This window comes from Bactrocera latifrons, unplaced genomic scaffold (genome assembly GCF_001853355.1).
Source record: "Bactrocera latifrons isolate USDA-ARS-PBARC rearing strain unplaced genomic scaffold, ASM185335v1 scaffold_45, whole genome shotgun sequence".
Taxonomy (NCBI): domain Eukaryota; kingdom Metazoa; phylum Arthropoda; class Insecta; order Diptera; family Tephritidae; genus Bactrocera; species Bactrocera latifrons.
Genome location: NW_017537101.1, coordinates 252,010 through 274,716, shown reverse-complemented (window position 1 = coordinate 274,716; position 22,707 = coordinate 252,010). Strand labels below are relative to the sequence as shown.

The window sequence follows — 22,707 nt, the reverse complement described above, 5'->3', positions numbered from 1 at the left end:
GTTAGGCACCCCTCGACCGACCCTAAACACACTGTAAGTTCCAGACTAGTCTCGCCGAGCTATCAATTGAATGCTCACTTCTGTGTAGTAAACTGCACTCCGGAGCAGCAAATCTGCTACTACCTTAATCGCTGCAAACTCGGCTTGGAAAACACTGCAGGAAGTCTGAAGATCTGATAGAGATCTCCTGACAGTAAGCCCCTCCACTAACATTCTCCCCAAACTTTGACCCATCTGTACAGAAGTTCACTCTTCCTCTTCAACGGCTTCTTCTCACCCATAACTCCCTCGTCGGGAAAAAAAGGAGCCACCAGAGTTCGGTTATAGAATATAAAAGAAGTTTATTAAATTATGTCTGGCTTATTCTATTTCTTGATGTATATGTTGCGAAACACTCTTAAGGAGTACCACATTTCCAACCTCCGTACTATCTTTAGAGATAAAAGTTTACAGTGTGTGGTGTATTCAAAATTTCTATTTCTATTTGCCCTTCGATATCCGGATACCATTTTACATATCAGACCTAGAATATTTACGTTAAGCGCTGTTAATCAGTTATAGAAAAGCTTATATATATGTATATATATAAATGCCTCATGAATATCATGGCGAATATAAGGTATATATTTTACTTTATGAATGAAGTGGTTAAACCAGTAATGGCAGATTTCTAAGCACACTTTTGCAGACGGCTTTATATATAAGGTTAGTATTTGCGCCTGCCATATACGGCTTTCACGCTCACATTTGTGCATCAGAGTGCAATTAATATAAGGAAACCTGCCAGCTGACATAACAACTTTCGTGCTGCTTAAAGTGCAAGTAAAAGCAAAATGCAACGGTCTCAAGTGGTCAGACGGTATAACCGTTAGGCGCTTACGTGCTAAAATCATATTAGTTCAATAACGCATAAACCGCTTTCACTGTTTACAAATGCAAGTGATTCCAACGGTGCAATATGGGCATAAATTGCGCTTGAAGCATTTCTTGTAAACAAAACTTAGACAATATTAGCAATATATAACTTAAATATGTCGGATCGGCTATGGTTCACTTTGCAGGCACCTTTTGTCTACCAGCCAAATTGTGGTAATAGGGATGGTTCGCTTAGAAAGAAATGTAATTTAAAACAGTTAACTTCGAGAGCTATATTTATCCTACCGAACTTCCAACCTAAGTTACTGAGTCTTTGATGAAACATCAATTTCTTCAACTTTCAATTGGGCCGTTTTCCACGACTTCATTTTTCACATGTTTCAGTCGACCAAACAACAATATCGTTTAAGATGTTTATAAAGAATTATGTGAATTGGACCTCATAAAATACATTTTATGTTGAAGAAACCAAACAATAATGATCACTATTTCAAAGAAGTCGATTGGCAAAGAAGTCGATTGGCCTTAGGGATCTCTCACTATTAATAATGACACATTAGATGTAACTAAATCTAACTAGTTGCTAGAGTGATTTATGAGTAAGATATTTTGCGAACGGAACGTATTCTTTGACGGAATATATCTTTAAAACAATTGAGTTTCGTGTAAAGCAAGTCATTCCATATATTCATATGTACATATATATGTATACATAGTTGTCTGTGGACTAAAGCGCTAACAACTTAATTGTCAGATGCCTAGCTACTTGTAGAACGGTGAAGCTTGTGTTTTTTTTTTTTTTTTTTTTTTTTTTTTTTTTTTTTTTTTTTTTTTTTTTTTTTTTTTTTTTTTTTTTTTTTTTTTTTTTTCACAAACCTGATGAGGGACGATGAAACTTAATTGCGGTCCCACTACCAACTACATGCTGATAGAAACAGATATTTCGCAGTGGTAGGAAGATATTTAAGAGTATGTTATCGCAAAAGTATGCCATTGAAAATCTGTTACTTCTATTATAGAATGTTGTAAATTTTTTTTATCAAAAATATAAATATTCGTATATTCGATTCATTTAAATGAATATGTATGTTAATGATATATTAACTTCCTGTCCGCTTCAGCTGCCAAACCGATTATACCGTGGCTTTGTGCTCAATTTCTTGAAGGTACATTGACCTCTTCTTTCAAAATTAATATGTAATTCTACATTTCAGAGAACTAATACAATACACAGGTACACCAACCGCCATTTCTTTTGTTTTGTATGTAAATACATACACATACAGTTTGCTCTGCTAAAATATTTTATATGCATATGTGAAATTAAAATATGTTAGGAATACATAATGTTATCATATATATATTATACTTACATACATATGGATGTCTTTCTCGCTTCTCAACTACCAGATATTTTTGTTTCCTATGCATTGATTTCTTTAAATAAGTAAATATATAAGGCAAAGTACAATTCTTATAAACAAAGAAGTATTAAAGATGAAAGTTTGTTTTGTTCTAAGTGGAACACTTATTAAAATGACAGATTAAAAACATCTAATATATGGCTATATGAGCACATTATCTTTGTTCATGCATTTTCTATTATTATTAGGGCTAAATTACAAATCTATATGCATTTCTCAGCTTGATATTTCTAAAAAAAAAAATTTTAAATTTTTTAGTTATCCTACTAGTTTTTGTTTGATTGTGGAATGTTTTAGCTTGAAGAAGTGATGTAATTAACGCAAAAAAACCTCTCTAAAACTTCAAACATTCAACTCCTCAGTTTTCATTGTCTTTCGTGGTCTTTTGGTTTTCAAACTAGTACATACCACGTGTCGGCGGTACAAAGAGCATGCCTACAAAGGTGGAATTAATCAGAGTGACTGCTGTAAGAATTCGTTTTCAGTACTGTCAAAACACACAAATGGCCGTGTGCCCGATAATCAGCGGTGGACCACTAATTACGGCAATCAACGCCAACACTCAGTTTTATGTGGCAACATCATTGCTCCTTTGCGTTAATACTTTTTAGCTTTAGCGTTATTTCGTTCTTCATCACTTATGTACTTTATATGTATACGAGGTTGTTACTTAAAATTCTACTTCGGCTTTAAGCTTGAAACCATTTGTTTGTGCCAAAATCAGCACGGCTAATAATCAGAGAGACAGACAGTTTGACACACGTCAGAAGCACATGAGTACAGCATGTGAGAAGCAGCAGCAGCTTATAGGCGGCATGAACTGCTGTTTGGATATGCATGGTGACAGCGCAGGCAGGCGAGACTTAGAGCCATACGAGAAGTAATGATTAATCATTTTTGCTTTGCTCAGTATTTTAAAACATTTTTTCCGTCGGCTAAATGCTAATTTGGCATGATGATGTCAGTACCATGCGACTTGGTTGCAATATTCACTGAATTGTTGAAAGAGGGCACTAACAGTTGCAAATTAAAGTTAAAAATTGCTCTTCCAATATATCTACATGTTTAAAAAATGCTTATCGTTAAAAATTTACAGACTTACCGAAGGCAAGCAATGAAGCTCCAAATTAGCGCGCGCCAATCATAGAAGTACAACATAACTGTTCTTGCTTTGGAAATACTATATATACATAAAATCCGATAACTTGCTGCAGTGTGCTCTCATAGCTCTATTAAATTAAGTGGAGGATGAATTGATGATGAGTTGATATATCTTAGTGCAGCTTGGTACAAATATCCCTTTTAAGTTCGTTAGGGGAATCGGAACATAGCATCTTCAGAGTATAAATCGTTAACACTAGAACTACCAAGAATGTCATTTTGACGGTTTTCAAATTACATGCTTAAAAATTTGATTATTATTTATAAAATTGTTCCAGAGATTTATTATGACTTTTAATAAAATATAAGAGCAGTTAATCATTACTATTCAATTTCCCCTCACCGAACTTAATTTCCATAATCAGTATGACCTAAACCTCTTTATACCAAGACCCGTCAAAATGACGGTCATAATAATTGCAATGATGGACATCAATACATATATATACAACTACGCTCATTATATCGTAAAAACAGCCAATGGATTGTACTCCAGAAAAATCCAAAAAAAGTCATTATGAACGCAAATCTTGCCAAATTCGATTGTGCAATAAAAACAGAGCGTGCATGCAACAAACATGTTTGTGCCAAGTGTTCAACTAATATACATGTAAGATATGTGCCTTATTCAAATAGAAACTGTTTTTGTTTTATTGTATCTATTTGCTTAAACTAACTCAAAAGTTACTATGAAAGCCATGATCAAAAATCCGTCAATTTGACGGGTGCGGTAAAACTAGGTATGTATAATATTTAACATCGGTAGTTCTAGTTTTAAGCGACCTTAAGTTTCTTGTTAGTATTTTTTGATTGGATCATGAGTGGTTTTTAGGATTATTCAGTTGAGTACTATTTTTTTGAATAAAACCTGAAATTTTGACCTTCTTTATAATAATTATTTTAATACTCACTTTGGAGAGCTTGAAATTCTTGCAATATATAAGTATTATATTTTATCCAAGGTAATGTATAATTTTTTCTATTTTAGACTTTTATTCGCAATGTGCCTTGCGAATTTCAGCTTATTTCAATTTCTCTATCTGATGGCATATTCGAACTAAATTTATAAGACGATTTATCAAGAAAGCATTACCTCAAAGTTCATTTCGTTTAACTTGTTGTGGTAGCTTTCTACTTAAGATTATCAAGATGTTTCTCATTTTGCTGGGTAGATCATAACACAATACAAATTAAACAAAATACTGTTTTATAGAAGTGAAACTTGGTGAAAGAAGATTTTATCAGCAATACACACAAATTTAAAAACCAAAAGAAACAAATACTTTTGGGTAACAATAAGATATTCATCATAGGTGCTCCTAAAGAGGGTCAAATAAGCAGACGCCAAATGCAACAGAATTGAAGAGAATCAAAAACAAAAACTTAATAACGATCTTTTGATTTGTTCGTGCCTACAAAAGAGTAACGACGACCACAACTCATTACATGGTTATCACAACAATCATTTACCAACAATTGTATAAACAAATTGGAACAAGCATTAAGTACCCATTATAAGCGTGGCTTTAACAATGTCAACAAGAAAAGACGTTGAACACTCTGAATGCCTTTGTGTCCTACAATATGAAAGTGTCAATTTGGCTGTTTCTACGACTGTGGTACCACAAAACAGACTGCTTGCTGCACAAGCTGCACTCACTTTTCGGTGATATCGCTCTTTACTCTTAGCTCATGATTTTTCAGTTCTACTATTGTTAATGACACTCATCCGTAAATGTATATTTACATACATACAAATGGCATGCMGAGAGCAAGTCAAGTGGCATGGAAGATGGGATGAAGCTACGCTTTCCGCTTTCAGCAATGCGCTTAATTATCTGATGGCATTAAACTAGAATTACTGTGAGACCTTCAAGTACCTGCCGGGCCAAGCGAACACAATATTAAACAAATTGAAAAAAGGTCTTACTGTCACTGGTGGATTCCAATGGTTGCTGTTGAAAAGTCGTCCCTTTGTACGAGTATATTTGTATATGGATCGTATAGTTAATACATATACGAAAGCATCATTGACGGTTTGTGGAGAAAATTATCAATATCAAAAAATATTCCTATCCCTTTAGAACGGTAGGCTAAAAAGCTAGTCCTCATTTAGATAATGTTTGAGTATGGATTAATAAATATGTTTAATAGTTATCCAAACAACTAATATATGCTTTTGACATATGACCTTTCTAGAAACAACAACATTTCCCGGATCACAATTCACAATACTAGCATTAATTACATTTCTAGTCAATGGTTAAATTGCTGCCATCTTCAGTGATTTAACACCGTTGGTGAACAACCGTAACAGAGTACAAAGGGGTCAACATTCTTCAACTTGTAAACATGTGAGTTGGTAATTATCACCAATGTCATTGCGTGAGCGTAACTACCAAATTTAGACACATGTTTATAGACCTCAGGTGCTACGGTGACAAACGCACATACAATTTATTGCGCTGCATTGACGCATGAACTCCTAAAATGACTGTGTACCTGTGTCTGCGTACCAGTTCCACAAATTGTTGTCGCATTCTAGAGCTATAGACGGTTTCATTGACAAAATTATAGAAGCTCTGAGCTCGGCTGGAAGGCACAGAGCAAAGTGTGTACAGAGTTCAAAATAGTTGAGAAGTCAGAGTGTTATGTGCAGATGAACTCTTATTTGTATACTATACATTTATGTTTTGAAAGCAATTTACTTTGCGACAACGGTCATACCATAAGTAGGAATTAAAGAAATTACTGCTTTAATCGTTCATCTTATGATGTAATCAAAACAGAAAAGGTGAAAAGTAAATTGAGTGTAATGCAGTAATAAGTAAGAGCCGAAGAGAAAAGTCGATAGTAAAACGAATGTAAAGTCAATTGTGAGCGCAAATGGATTTAAATGCGAATGTATGTAGAGAAAAAACGTTAACAGCGATGAACATTTGCTAAAGCAAGGCAAAGCAGGCCACAACTAAAGCGGAGTTTGGCAGTGAAGGCCGCGTTTCGACTCGACCGAAACCAGTCAATTTTCGTCAGTTATAGTTGGCTTTAAGCAAGCAAATTGCCACAGCGTCATTAGGCAGCAATAGAAATAACATTAAAATAGAAGCGATATAAAAGAAAATGCGAATAAGAAAAGAAACTAAATAAAAATAACACTGGCAACGATATAAGCGCTTGTCAAGCTTAGAATTGAGGCTACTCTGGAGCGTGCACTGCCGGAAAACCACTAAAACCACTCACGAAGAAACAATAATAGGCAAAAAATGGGGATATATAAAAAGGCTAAGCCAATTACAACAATATAAAATCAAAGTTTTACAGCAAGCTATTACATTCTTTATCGCAAAATGAAAAAAAGCACACAAAATTGTGCCATTGGCAATGCTGGCATCCGCATCGTTGACCGCGCCGAAACTCTTGACTCTTTGCAGATTGACTTTGGCATCTACAAAAATATGGAAAATGCTTCTAACGAATCGTGGCCAAGTTAGGCGAGTCGCAAATTAAGGAATATTAGCTGCTAAAAGCCAAATTTATTTACCGCAATAAAAATAGTTCAATTATTTTCGTGCATTTACATATTATACATCCTTTCTTCTATGTTCCGGAGAAGATAAAAAGTGTTTGTAGAAAAAATTCCTTATTGTCTTCTCATAAATGCATTTTAATGGATGCTACAGTTCGAGGCGGCAATATTATGGATGGCATTGTCCAAAAAATGCAGTATTAAACCCCTGAGTCTGCTGTAACGGGACTGCTTACTAGGGATTGCGGATGCGTGAAAATGAAGTAAGCTTTGGAAGTGCAGTATGAGGCAATGCTTACGACCAACCACCTCAAGATTTTAAGCCATTGGAGCCAGCCTCGGTGTCACTGCCGGAATAGTATCTTACTCGACCTTCGTAGGCGTACTCGGGCTAAGCTGTCAATTGTTTTCACTCCTCAGTAGAGAAGATTGAAACAATGGTTCTGCTATCGACAGTTCCCACGACGAAAATTACATATTAACTGACGTACCAAAGGGTGAAACAGGAATAGCAAGCTTCTTCAGTAGAGATCCATACACAGAAGGCAGCTTCAAACTAAATAACTACAATTCAGTCTTTCCATCTAATATTGTGGGCATGAAAGAAGGTGCCATGTGGGCATCTGCTCTAATCAGCCAAAACTATTTTAGTGAATGCCAGCATTAATTAATGCTATTCGAAGCGCCAACAGGTAGAATATAATTTTCCTAAGCCCCAGGCCATTCGGCTCCATAAAAAGTTTTTTGAGGCAATGAACCCTACAGCAATACCTCGACGTCGTTCGTTGAAGCAAGCAACATAGATCATACCACAAAATAACATTGTACGAGACAGATAAGAAACTCCGACTTGCACGGAGTAAGCTGAGAGCTGGAACTTCATCTATTCGAATGACCAGCCTTCAGCCATACAAGAGGCATTGGGCAGCTCACGTAGAAAATAATCGGTGTTTTTCCCGAATCAATTCGTGTGCTGGATAGGGCCACCCGCTGCCTGCTCTCATGCACTTTCAACCAACCAGCCAATCAATTGTGTTCTTAACTGCTTCTTTAGGATAAGTAAAAATCTAAAAGTTCTTAGTTAATTGCCACCATTTAGCCCAGTTCAAGCTGATCATAAAATTGACCTACTTCAAATGCATCGTAGATTATTCTGTTACCTCTCTCCTAAAAGCAGAGCTAATGATTTATTTCAAAATACATGATTTTATATGTAGTAATTTTTTCTTCTTCTTTATTGGACACCGCTTACGCGTTTATGCGGCTATAGCCGAGAGCTTTACCTTTTTATTCACCGTCTGTATGTTACAAACTTCAAAACACTACTCCGAACACGAGTTGACTGTCGACTTAGTATTTAGAATGGTTGTTCGCTGGTCATTTCACAACCTAAAACACCAATAATTGTGGACATCTACATGTAAAATATGCCATTCCTATCTAAAGTGCCGCTAATATAAGTGTATATACTGCAGTATGTATATTTAAAAGTGTATTTGTGAGTATAGTACTTAGCCTAGAAAGATAGACAAAGTTACTACAATCAACTTTCATATACACACGTTTATGCGCAAAGTAGAATGCGGTCAAAGTGAATTATATCGAAGCGTAAATGTCCAACGAAGTCGGTAATTTGTGCCCAGAACCACCAGGCTCTTGCGATAGACCAAACACCGACAGCATGCATATACCATAATTTACGAACGGAGTGAACTCATGCTGTGCCCTAACTTAAAATACCTATGCGTTAACTACAGACATTCGTACATATGGACAAGTAGTGCTCTACTGTAAGAAGGGCATTTTATCATGCTTGCAGGCTGAAAGTACCGGACCGTCGACAGCAGCTGCAGATGCAGATTTTACAAATAAGTAACTACAGCACGGTTGTCATGTCATGTTGACCGGTTGCTCGGGCGAACACACTCATACACGTTCAACATATGTCTGTGCAGATAGATAGTATAGTTCATGTTACAATAGCAGTTATGCTGATAAGCTTTTTTTTTCTAGACACGGTTGGTACGTGTGCTTTTATGAGCACAGGCATACACATTTTCTTAAAAATTTATGTCGTAAAACAACGCTAGTATCCAGGCAAATAAACACAAGTTAATGCGAGCCCACTTCTTGCTGTGTCATACAAAATTTGTGTATCACAAGGCGGATAAGTAGAAATATTGCTACCTTTCGTAGTTTGTCACGATCTGTAAAAAATATCCTTCGGATAAGCGAGTGCACAAAGTACGTATATTGTATAAACTGTTCTCAGATTGGACCATGGAGTAACGATCTTTCTCTCAGCATGAGAGAAAATAAAAAATACAGAAATATGAATATTATTTCTGAAGTGTTACGGAGTTTAGTGTTTGAATTTCTGACTGGTGAACACCGTAAATGCGTTTTATTTACAAATTGTTTATTTTAGCTAGTTTATCTGTAGAGAGCATTAACGTGGCAATATAATCTAGTTACCCAGGTGGTTTTATTTTTTGATATGTCATCAAAACATCGCCTTAATAAAGAGGTGGATTCCTTTCTTCTGGAATCATTCGAACATACGGCGGGATTAAAAAACAAAACCAAGTGTTATTTATCGAAAAGCATTTAATTATTTCTTAAAATGTTCTCAATTATATCTATCAATTGTGGAAGAACTTTTTCAAATCTCATTGAGGTATCATCGATCGCCTCTTCAGGCGTCGCAAAACGTGGACCTACGGTTTAAATTATTCGTACGGGAATTAAAAGAAGTCATCCATGCCAAGTCATGACTTTACAGTGCTTTACTCATCAAACCCGTTTTTATGTGCTCAGAAATTAAAAACAAAAAAAAAAGAGATCTGCTTCGAAGGTTGTTTTTTGAAAGACAACTGGCAAGGAAATAGTTTTGTATCTACCTCTCAGAACATACTGCTCCTTATTACTCCAGCGGTATTGCTTGGAAATTCTTCTTGCGCGGGTGCTGTTTTTTGGGTTCTGCGTATAAATTCATCATTCATCACCTATCGCGTTATCACAGACGTGTTTTGCAGCGAATATGACACTAGTCTTTTTTAGAGCAATTCACTTATTGTGTGAGATCTAATGAAAAAAAATTCTATAATGACATGTTCGATAGTCCCACTAATGAATATAGTTGCCTAAATGACGATCTTGCAGTATCACTTTGTGCACAACAGCAATGGTTTCCGGAATAACTATTGATTTTGAACGCCCTTCAAGGTATTTGTCTTGCAATCCATCATTGCATCGGTAATCGTTGGTCCTTGAAAGTGCGTCATCATCCAAAATTGAATGAACATGGGAAAAACAAAAAGTAATGAATCATTTACCTAATCGCTCACTTTCGACATTGCAACGTGGTCGGCATCAGAAGTTTCAAAAGGGATGGAGAAATACTCCGAAAATGCATATTTTTTGTGGTAATTTTGTCTTTGAAGTGGTACATAGGAAGGGAAATTTGTAACAATGTTTTGATTGAAGTACAAAATTGCGGAGTACATAAGCTAGTGGTACTTAAGAGAATAATTTATATGTATTTTTAAAAAAGGCGTGAGATGCAGTAATACACAGACATATAAAATGGCACATATGCGGTGTGGTACTTAACCGGTAATGACTGTATATTGATAAAATTAAATATTTTAATATTGCAAAATTAGTATAGCTTCCGAAATCATTTACATCTAGAATAACGGGAGAAACGTTTCTAACGTTCTAACGTTAAATGTAATGCGGTGATCCAAAATAATTAACATGTTGCAAAAAGTGTTTGCAAAAAATTTGCTATTGGGTGTTTTAGTAACGTACTCGTTTTATATTTATGCCAATAAACTGAATTTTTCTTTTATTTATTTTTAATAATGTTATACATTTATTAAAATTTACGTACGAATATTTCTTACATTTCGACCTAAAAATAACTGGATACCCGAAATAATTTTTCTTAAACTCTTCTACTCAAATTTATCTTCTATGGTAGTACTCCTATTTTTCATTGAGGAGGGTCGGGATAATTACTTTTTTCAATTTCCAGCATATGAAAAAAGATTATTGTTTGAATAAATTTATGCTTCTGAAGTAATGACAAAATAACCGTATATACAGTTATGTATGTATGTATGTAGAAATTACAATACAGTATATATTAAGAGCATTTAAATGAAAATTATTGCAAACAAACATAACATAATATTTATGTGCTACATGTTTTAAAGAATAATATTAATTTTGATTATACTGAAGCTATAATACCCTCCAAAAATACAAAGGGTATCTTACAAGAACTTTTATATACCATAACTTTACATATAGTACAAAGTTATCTTATCACTTCGTCAGTTTCTTCGGAGATTGCATAACTCTCTTGGACAGTACCCCATGCCAAATAAAGATATCTCGTCAAATGAAAAAGTTTTCCATACAAGTACTTGATTATAATCGTTCAGTTTGTTTGACAGCTATATGCCATAATTGCCGATATCGCCAGTTCTGACAATAGAGTAGCTTCTTGGGGAGAAAACGCTATCATATTGATATATCAAAAACTCACTAGTACGCGTATATACAGAGAGGCTTAGTCAATTCAGCTCAATTTGCTGATCATTTCGATACATATTTTTTCGGCTCTTCGACGTTTCCTACAAGGTGTTGCCAACGTCGTGGCAAATTTAATAATTATACGGAATTTATATTCTTAGCAAAGTTGAGATTAATATCTACGTCAACAATCTCTCAACCTAGTTTTGTTATATTGTTGGAAAACAAAAAAAAAAAAAAAAAAAATGTTGAGCTATAAATATTATAATGAACAGAGAACGCAATTTTTTGTACTATATAATCTCTATGTAAATGCATAAGTAACATTCATCGACAAATGAACACAGCTTATAGCTGAAGTATTGTTAAGCTAATGATTGGGCACCTGAATACGAGTGTGGTCGAACGCGCCAAGCAAGAAAATGAAACCCACATACCAAGAAATACATACTTTCAAAAGTACGTAGTAAGAAAAATGTCAAAGCTTTTGACCACAAGCGTTGGAGTGCAGCTGTGGAAAATAAAGTTGCTATCAAAAGTAATTGTGGCATGCGCATTTCATTAACTGCAGCTGTGCACAGATCTAGCCAAGTTGGAAGTGGGAAGTTGGCGGAATGGTCGCGACCGGCGACATTGGCAAAATAAGTAAAACCAGTAATTCAAAAGTGCCTTACCATAATACTCAGTCAAATTCACATATCCATAAATGTATCAAACTGCACAAATTAAAAATACCTACATGTAAGAATACTGCATAAAGCATTAGTTTACAGCCGACTTACCAAAAGTCAGCAGCTGCATATTATATATGAATTAAGTATTGTATCTATTGTATCTAGAGAATAAAAAATAAATAGTCCGAATAATAACCTCGTTTTACCTCAAAATCACTAAAATGTACACGTTTTTATCAAATTTTTTATTCTTTCTTACCGAACAACCTTTAAAATTTGCCTTTGATGTCGAAGACTTATGCCATTAGACAAAACTTTTATTTTTAATTATATTCACATATTTGCCGCTAATTATTTCACAAGTCCAATATTATTATAATATTGTAATTGCGACGTATACGATCTGTTCAATTTCGATCGCATTTGCGCCTTAATATCGGTTTTATCAGAACTATTATTTCTAAAGTTCAATAGCCTACCCATGATTCAAGCAAGCTAAGCGCTAAAGCAAGCTAAACTTTTATGAAATGCAGTGTGCTTACTTGAAAGTGCGGCTTAATTTTATTACCTAAAAAGTAATGACACTACAGTAACTACATGGTAATAAAAACGGTAAGGCATTAAGATTTGCAAGCTAAACGAATACATACATATGACAATATTAAATACTGCATGATTATTATCATTTCATTTGACTGAGGAGAACTTGTGAATAGTTACTATAATCTTTTTAATATATTTTACATACAAACATATTTACACCACAAAACCATTATAGTTACTTTCCGTTCTTTATTTGCAGGCGTTAAAAATTAAAAATCACACTAAGAGAAAATATAAAGCGCTTTTTCTACAGGTAAATTAGTCGAAAATGGGCTGGGCGCCTCTGCTATGGTGTCTGCTGTTAGCATTAAGCACAACAGTTCTTCTTAATGGTGTTCAAGCGCAATCGAATTATGTACAGCAAGGAGATAGCGGAAACTACACAACGAACGGGCTGCCTGAGGAAGCTACTTTGGATGGGAAGGTAGGTTCTCTCATAATATGGATATCACTTTGAATATTTTGTGAGCATAGATTTGATTTAATAGAAGTCACTATAGATATATGTATATATGCAGTGCYTAATAGTACATACATACATTCGTGAACAAAAAATACAAAATTTCGGCTGCAGCAAAGAAATACCACCCTTTACATTTTAATTTTTTAGAACATAAAATGGTATAGAAATATCTATATCTTGATTTTCAATGGTCAGTTCTGAAAAATTTCTTAGGAAATTGTAGCGATTGCTTCTATAAAAATCTTTGGCAAATTTCGTAAAGATACCTTATAAAGTAAAAAAGTTTTCAATACAAGGATTTGGATCGATCAGTTTGTAAGACAGGTATATGCTGTAGTGGTTCGATATCGACGATTCCGATTTGAGCAGCCTATTTATTATAAGTGATTCTGAACTGTTTACAAATTTTTAATGACAATATATTTTTCATGAACAATATCCAGTCGGTCACACCTCAAACTTTTTTATTATTGTCACTACAATAAAAAACGGTGAATAAAAATTTGGTCAAAAACTTGATTGATTGGTTGTTTCCAGGATATATTTGTATCATAAATCAGAGAATTATGTTATTTTAAATATTTCCGGTATAAATATTCTGATGAGAGTTGGTTATTTTTGCACACCTCTTTGTTACCGTACCTATTTTTCTTATCCCATGGTGCCTGAGTTGTTATCAATAGAAAGCTAAAAAAGGTATAGACTGACTAGACTATGAGGAGTTCCTGCCGTTACTAAAGGCGCTAATCAGTGTAACCCATGGAAAATTAGGTGATCTTCGTGAATTTTTTTATGAAAAATTGACAATTTTCTACCAATCTAAAAGTTCGTAGGTCATTGTATAATAAATATATTCTAAAATACTTAGTTTTAGTTTGAAGTCGATTGGTCAATTTCTGGTTGAGTTATGATGTCAAACATTTTTAAAAATGTGGTTTCCAGAAAAACGCGTTTAAAGTTTCCACTTCCTGCGAAATTTCTCCGAGCTGCCATTTAGAAACCATTCAAAATACGATTGCTGATTTCATAGTATATTTTTGAAAATATTAACTAACGAAAAACCAAAAAGAAATATACTTTTCGAAAGTGTCACACTGCTATTGCCCGTATGTGTTAGCCGGCTAATTGAGATAAAGTAAATGTTCCAATTCAAAAACCGAACTTTGGGTCTCAGCAGGGTAAATCAATGAGCACCTTGAAGCGTTATATAACGATCAGATGATAAAGATTGATGTGATGTTTCCTATTAAGAAGGCTCACTCTATGAAAAGTCTAGAATCAAAGTATTTTTCGCAAATTTCAACATATGTATGTGAAAAGTATGGGACTTTTTTCTTTTTGTAATATTCGCTATTAAATTGAAATGCTATTAAGTGAAAAATACTGACTTATAAGCTTCAAAACCTTAGAAATAACTAAACATTTTTTTTTCAGGTTACCAAGCTGGATGATATCAGTCCATTGATATTTTTGAACCGCACGAAAGCAGCACTTAATTGTGCCGCCGGTTCAATGCAAGTGAGTATAAACACTCATTTTTTAATGCTTGAATATATTGCGAATTCTTTATCACAGGTCGACATGAAGTTCAATGAACCGTTCCACGGCATAATTCAAGCAGATTATGATCGTAGCAGCGCTTGTCGCGTGAATGGCAAAGGTGCTCTGAGTTATAGACTGGAGCTACCCCTTAAAGGATGTGGTACTATACAGGTAATATCTTTGTTAGTATGAAGCAAAGTTATAGCTAACTTTTCGAAATATATATTTTAGAATCCTACTCGCGTCTTTACCAACAATATAATTGTTCGTTTTCATGCTAATTTGGAAATGGACGGCGATGAAATAATTACAATCGTATGCCGTTATCCGCCGCCCATACCTTCACTGCCACCAGCTCTACCAGCGCCAATGTAAGTTACTTATCCTAAATCGTGAAATATTCGGTGTTCTAGCTGAAGTTACCCGCAAGCTTATTTTTACCTAAAAAATAGTATTAATAATAAAGTTAAAATAAAATTAAATCCTTTGTTTTTGGTATAATTACACAGCTTGAATCCCATCGCCACTGGTTCCGTTCTACAGCCGCCTCTTAAGGGTATACAGCTCCTCCTAATTATTTGCGCCATTATGTTCCTTACATTACTGCTGCTTGGTTTGGCTGTATCATATTACTGTTTGCGCAGTCGCCCAATACCGGTAGTGCGTCGCCTTCCCATGTCCATGGGCAGTGGCTCAGAAATCACTAAATTGAGTGGTAGTAGCATGGGTAATATCAGCGCCTTCGAAGGAGTTAAAATACCACGAGCTATGGTGCCACTGGCGGCTGTACATAGTTCGTCGGGTAGCGAAGGTGCGCTCATACCTTCGGACTATCCAAGCGAGTCACATTCCGAAATCGAAGAAATCGATACGAGGTAATTTTTAACCAACTTATTTAAATGAGTTTCTTTAAAACATATTACTTCCAGATCACTGCCATTTAGCTCAGCAGGTAGCTTTGAAAATCGTGCATTTGTCCAAGAGACTTCCAGCATTTATAGCGATCACTATGGACATACTCAAGAAGTGCAGGCCGCTAATGCGTTAGCCACTTCAGTTCCTCGTCATCCTATTGCCATTAAGGAAACTTCATCACCTAAATTTGACGTTCAAGTCCGCGTCAAGAAGTCGCCACCACCACCACCTTCGCCCGTTACCTCAGACACAGAAAGTGTCGCAACACTTCGCCCAGATCGTAATAATCTATCGACTATTATGGAGACACATGAAGACCGTGAAAGTATTATGACTATGGATTCAATGCCCCCACCAGAGGAGACTGTACATACTCAGTTCACATATGTTCCTGAATTACATTCGGCACCTAAACATACTGCGGAATCATCACCACCACCTCCACCAGAGCCTGTATTCTCCGTATATGCACGCACCCATCATGAAATGGTCGATGGACGTCCTGAAACCTGGTCAGATTTTACTGATGCACCAACAGTTAGTGAGGTCACCGATTTGCAATCTGAAGCACCTGACATGCACTCGGTTGGCGAAATGGTCGATAGTACGCATTTCTTTGAGGCAGATTACCTTCCCCCGGAGCCGCCAATTGTTGTAAAAAAACCTCAAGTCACATCACACACTGTAGATGACGTATACTTACGTACCATTACTGAAAAGAAGACAATTGAAGACATTGAGAGTCATAAACGACGTGTTACCGAATATAAGGCGAAGCCTAAGCCATTGCCACCGCCGATTCCCGATCCAACTTGGGATGTTAAGATACGTAATTATCCAACTGAACGCGAACAGCAACGATGGGAGAACTTCTCGGATATCTCAAGTGCTTCTGGCATGACTCTCACGCCCAAGATGGAGCGCTCCGAACTAAGCTTGCCAATAATACCTAAAGAACCGCCACAACAAATCTATGACAATAAAAAGGAGCTCACCAGTCCACAGTTGGTGGGCAATATGAAACCCATTGAAATGCCACCAGAAGACAAGGCTGTGCGCAACTGGGGTGTGTTAATACGCGTCTTGGAAGAACCTGAGTTCTCCGAAGCCGATGATACCAGTTCCGTGCATTCCAGTGTTCATCCTCTCACACGGTTCATCAGCTATGACGACAAGGCCAAATGGAAAGAGATCATAACTACAGAATCATCATTGCGCACAATGCTGACGGAAGCTGTAGTCCGTGAAGATTTCGAACGAATTCGCCAAGATACTCGTTATGAACGTATATTTGAGCCCCAGACTTGGGACGTTATCATACGTATACTGGCACCACCCGTTGATGATGATACGGATGTGGAAATGCGCGCACCAAAACGCTCAAAGAAAACCCAACCATGGGACACGCGCTCCCGACGCAGTTCCTTGCCAACATTGTACGAGTACGATAGTGACGGCGGTTCGTCTGTGCGAACCATACGCCAAGATCCAAGTATGCCATTGCGTGACAATAGTTTTAATATGCACCGTTCACGTCGCTCATCGCGTACTTCGTATCACACGGATCAAAATGATTTCCGTTCTATGTCTGAAGTTACTGTCGACTTCGGCAGACCTGATCACTTAGACAATGTTTCAGATGCAAGCTCTTTTTATCCGATGCAGTACTACGATGATGAAGATAGACGTTCTTTTCACCGATCGGTTAGTCATCCATCGTTAGCGCGTTCGGCAAGTGAATTTACCGAGCACTGGGCGGCACCAGATGATCTTTCATCACCAGAAGCCACACCAAGATCACGCCGTTCTCAACGTATGGTAAGTGGCTCTTTATGTACATTAAAATAAAAATAATAGACACCAGTTCCACTATAAGCTATTACCTGACTGCATTAGTGGTTTCAGTGGTTAGTTGAATATTTTAACGTACGAGCGGAGCAATCAATTTCCGTAGTTCAATTCAGCTAGTTAATGGTACTTTCGATTTTTTCTCCTATCCAAGTTCAATAAATTTTCGAAGGATTTTTAAATGTATTACACTCTTAAAGGTCAGTTAAACCCTTGCCAAGTCAAAAATAAATTTTTTTAATTTCAAAAATATTTCATATTTGCATACAATATGCAAGTATATTCTATTGTATTTGCATACAATATGCAAGTATATCTTGACTCTTTTATGATTTTCGAAAAATCCGTTAGACTTCGGATTTCTGATTTGGTGGAAAAGTTTTCGCTTGATCTGTGTATTTATTATCAAATCGACTTTGATTATATTTTTAAAATTCTTAATGTGTTCTTCAAAATCTATTTCCTCCCCCTCAAAGTAATCTCAACACTTAAATTGACTCAAAGCGGTTTTGCCGGAGTGGTCGTTTGAGTTTGCTGAATAGCCAGAAGTCACACGAAGCTAAATCAGGCAAATACGATGGTTGCGGCACAATGTAGCTTGAAAATTTGGGAAATACCTATGAGGTGTGCAACGGTTCATTATCGTGGAAAAAAGCCAAAAGTTGTCGGCCCATGATTCCGGCCTTAATTTTACGAATAGCTTCGCGCACTAAAATAGTATTTTTTTTGCCGTTCGGGAGGAATTCGGAGTACACCTCATTTCGATAATCAAAGAAAACTACCAATGTAATATCCGTTCTTCCTTTTTTCGGCTCCGGCTCATCTTTGCCACGATTTTCGGCCGAATAGTCGTCTGTTTCTGGGTCGTAAGCATAGATCTGAGACTCATCGCCTATAAAAATGCATTTTAGAAATATCCTGATAGTCGGAAAGCATTGTTGCACAGACAATTATTTCAAAAAAAATTTACTGATTTGAAGACCAATCGTGCTTTCACCTTTCTTAGGGCCAAATGATGCCTAAGCCTTTCGAAAATCGATTGATGTCTACCATATCTCTGAATGTTAATCGTAATTTTTCAAGCACCAATTATTTTATTTTATTGAAGTTTTGATCGTTAGTTGATCTTGATGTCCATCGTGAACGCGGTTCGTCGTCAACCCTCATTGAATAATTTGTACTTATCAAAACCTCGCTCGCGACAAACAATGATGATCTTTCCAGAAATTTGATTCCACGCACAAAATTTAACGGCTATTCTTCTTTGAATAATTTCACTCATCGTAAAAATCGGCGAATGCACTTTATGCACTTCAGATAGCCAAGTGTATATTAAAAACTCATGATTATTTTGATATGACATTTGACACAGATGTTACTGACAGTCATACCAACTAGAATATAAATTTCTGTGAATGGGTTTTTGCGCGAAATTTATATTAAAAGTTTTGCTATAATTTGCTTACATATACATATGCTAGTATTATGTTTATAAATAATTACGCAAACCCACTTTTGTATTGCTATTTTTAAATCTGATGTTTTTTCGTTTTCAGGCAATCTTCCAGCAGCATATTCCGGCTCCACCGCCACCACCACGTTCTGGCCAAATTGTGGCGCAAACCCAGAGCCAATATGTAGAGTCACGCCGCAGCACAACATTCCACACAGAAAACGAAGCAGCACGATCACGTGACTGGTAAACGTGATGCTATATATATATCTGCGTACACATATATAACCACGCATATGCGTCAACGGCCGAGGGAATTCAGTTCAGAATTTGTGAGTTCGTAGGCGAAATGTAACAAAAGGGTGGAAAAATATAATACAAAAGTCACTGCTTTCAGTAAAAGTCATTGCCACTCTATACCATGTGTATAATAAATACCTATAAGTTTGTATGTATGAATATAAGTATATATATCTAACGGTTGTCAACCTATATGCGATATACCTAAATTAACAAGTATTGAGCTCTACAGGGCTTAATAAACATATGCATATGGCGTACTAGGAATACATAACACAAGTGCCAATTTCAACAATCCTCTTGCAGCTACTGCATGCTTAAATTAAAAAAACAAAACTATTAACGGCTCGTATGGTCACATAGAATATGTACTATATGTGTACTTGTACCCATAATTGTTTTAAAACATTGTATAAAATTAATTGGACCAACAATTTGATATTGAAAGATGAATTTATACATGATTTATTAGATTTAAGCAAAATGCCTCAAGTGAGGTTTTCACATAGATACAATTTTTTGTTTTCAATAATAGAAACTGAATGTGCAAGTGCAATTTTATGAAACTCAACTTCGAAAGAATACATCTCCTTTGAATATATTTAAAAACTTTCGAAAGCAAAGTGTTCACACACTGCCCACAATAACGTTTGCGACACCCAAAATATCTACTTAGCATACAGCAGCCACATTAATTTGAATATACATATGTGTATGTACATATGTATGCTCGAAACTGTTCAAATGTCAGCACATTACATTAAAGCGCATCAAAATTCTATCGAGTTTGCAAATTAGCCTCATGCAGAACTTGGCACTCGCAACCAAATTGAAGTTTGCTAACCGCAAACAGTGTGTCATTCACATACTCACGTCTTTCAGTCAAGTATACAGACCCTCGGTACCAAGAGTAAATCCACAGTGCAAAACCACAAAAAGACCAAAATACTGTAAAAGCAAATAATAATTTTTTTATTTTGCGAAAAGTGTTTTCAACACAAATATAAGAAGGAAAGTAAATCAGCAGGCGATCCAGTGTATGTATGTCTAACGTTTGTAATTATCTCCATAAATGTATTACGAATAGATGAAATGCTTTTTGTGTAAATAGAAATGTTTAATATATCCATTAGATGTTTGTGTATACTTAAATGTTTAGACATACGTAGATCGTTGCATTTTCTTTTGTATCTAAGTTGAACTTACACCGGATTTCATATCGGTCGCACCCACTAGTCAGCGGTATTTCTAGCCTCATTGCTGGCCGTTTCTATTTCTCGCATGTTTAACCAGTTAAAACATCAGTACAAACACAAATTATACACATAGAAATATTTGAAATGTTATGGTGGAATAGTATGGCGTTTTTGCTGCATTTCCTAACTCTTGTGTGACGGGTAGAATCCGAAATTTAGTTGAACAAAATTATTGAAAGATTACAGATGTTAGGCAATGAAACTATAACAAAATTTACAGCAATAGTTCTGAAGCGAATACGAATTTAAGATTATATGAAACTTAAAATGTTGAGTTCAAAATCATAATTAAAACTAGTATAAATTTACCAAAAATTGCTAAGGAACTGATTCTACATACCAGCTTTTGGAATGATTTTCGGCGCATCATGGCCTATCTTGGAATAAGATCATCGATTCAGCTATAAAAAACGATGTTTTGATCACACAAACATAAACAAATTGTATTTGTAAACCCAAATTTTTCAATTTTTGTTAGAAATCATTCCGAATTCAGCTCATTGTGCGGTTATGGAACAACAACGCATAAGTGTAATCTACGGCATGCGATTAGCACGTGCTTTTCTGCTAAAAGCAAGCATAAGCAATGCTCATACGATGTACATAACTTTCCTTGATGCCCAGCAGCGTAGAGCAGTAATTGTTTTTGTTTAGATATAATAAAAGCTTTGGCTTTTGTGTGGAGATAGTGCCACCAGCAAATATCAGTGGTGATATGAATAATTAAATAGTACGAGCTCATCAATCTAAAAGTGTCGTTGATATAAAAATAACAACTAATCTGGAAAATGTGTTCGCATTCACCAAAATTTGATAAACATGGCAAAACATGACTATTATATATTATTTTGCTATTTAAGTGAGAAATAGCAAGCACATGAATAGTGAAAAGTGTTTACCAGAATATTTGGAAGTGTTTATAATGAATTATAAATATTGCACTTACACATACAAGTTTCGTTTTTAGATTTATTCGTATTGATTTTTCTTGCTCTTTCAAACTTTTTCATTTATTTCACGCACTATTATTTCGAAACAACAAACATCTATAACTGTACGCATTTTCTATTTTAATTTTGATTTGAGTGAGTGCGTATTTCTCCTCATGTTCTGTTAGAAAACCCTTTATTCTATTGCCTTCATTAGACTAAGTAAAAAATCGGTGTGAAAAAACTGGAAAAGTTTGAATACTCTCAATTAATTGCATACTCAAATTAATTTTAATGGCTTTTCTGCATCTTAATGCTCAAGATGCGCATTAGCGCCTTAAGTGATAAGTTCATATGTATGGAGGTGGTGGGACTTTACTGCAATCTATTGGATATGTAATTTTCGCAAATAAGCACAAGTTATTTACACTCCTCTATAATTTCCAAAACTGTATATATCAAAGCTTCAAAGCAGCTGTGCCTGAGCAGTGATAGAGAAGTTAAGAGTTTTATTATTTACATATACTAAATATATGTATGAATCAAAACGATCTAGCGCACAATTTTATGCACAAACGTGAAAAGTAAAAAGTCGAAAGAATAAAGTAACGATAATTAACATGCTTAACTGCTTTACTAAAATTGCCTTTATAAACTGCGTTTGATAAATAAATAACCAACGTATAATATTAATATAATACTTGGATATGCTTGAACCACTATAAAATAACATAAAGCCAAGGTTTACGATCAAAAGTTTATGTGTGTGCTTGCATAACAAATCGTGTGTATAAATATGTACATATCTGACCATGTCTATATATAAAATACTCAATTAAGCCTGGTTTGTACTTAATGTCGAATGTGTACAAGTATTTTGAAGAAGCAAATTGGTAGGAGCTTCAAATGATCTAAAGCGTAATATTAATAATGAGAAATAAAAATCAGAAACTATTACTAACGAAAAGTGTCTTAACTGTTGTTTTATTTGTGTCTGGGAACTCGATAATTTCGCGGTATTTACGTGTCGTTAGCTCGATGCATGAAAAGTTCTTATCCCGAACTTATTTAAAGAATCATTTACAAAATGTGCAATAAGTAAAATCTTAAACATAAAAACTTTATGTTTTCCAATTTACCGTAATTTACTTTAATGCAATATTGCTAGATTGTAGAGCAAAAATATATTTTTATG

The 22,707-nt window shown here is 35.4% G+C and overlaps 1 protein-coding gene across 7 annotated transcripts in view; it reads left to right on the top strand.

Annotated features, from left to right (window-relative positions):
• The window catches only part of LOC108973044, a 38,849-nt gene extending 16,370 nt beyond the window's left edge, over positions 1-22,479 (top strand). For all 7 annotated transcript variants that reach the window (XM_018940048.1, XM_018940047.1, XM_018940046.1 and 4 more), the window contains 7 exons: positions 13,006-13,230; positions 14,704-14,787; positions 14,845-14,982; positions 15,043-15,182; positions 15,321-15,686; positions 15,741-17,544; positions 19,131-22,479. In XM_018940048.1, coding sequence (XP_018795593.1) covers positions 13,075-13,230; positions 14,704-14,787; positions 14,845-14,982; positions 15,043-15,182; positions 15,321-15,686; positions 15,741-17,544; positions 19,131-19,277 — 2,835 coding nt within the window. In that variant the 5' untranslated portion in view covers positions 13,006-13,074 and the 3' untranslated portion in view covers positions 19,278-22,479. The remainder of the gene's footprint in view (positions 1-13,005; positions 13,231-14,703; positions 14,788-14,844; positions 14,983-15,042; positions 15,183-15,320; positions 15,687-15,740; positions 17,545-19,130) is intronic.
• The last annotated feature ends 228 nt before the right edge of the window (positions 22,480-22,707 follow it).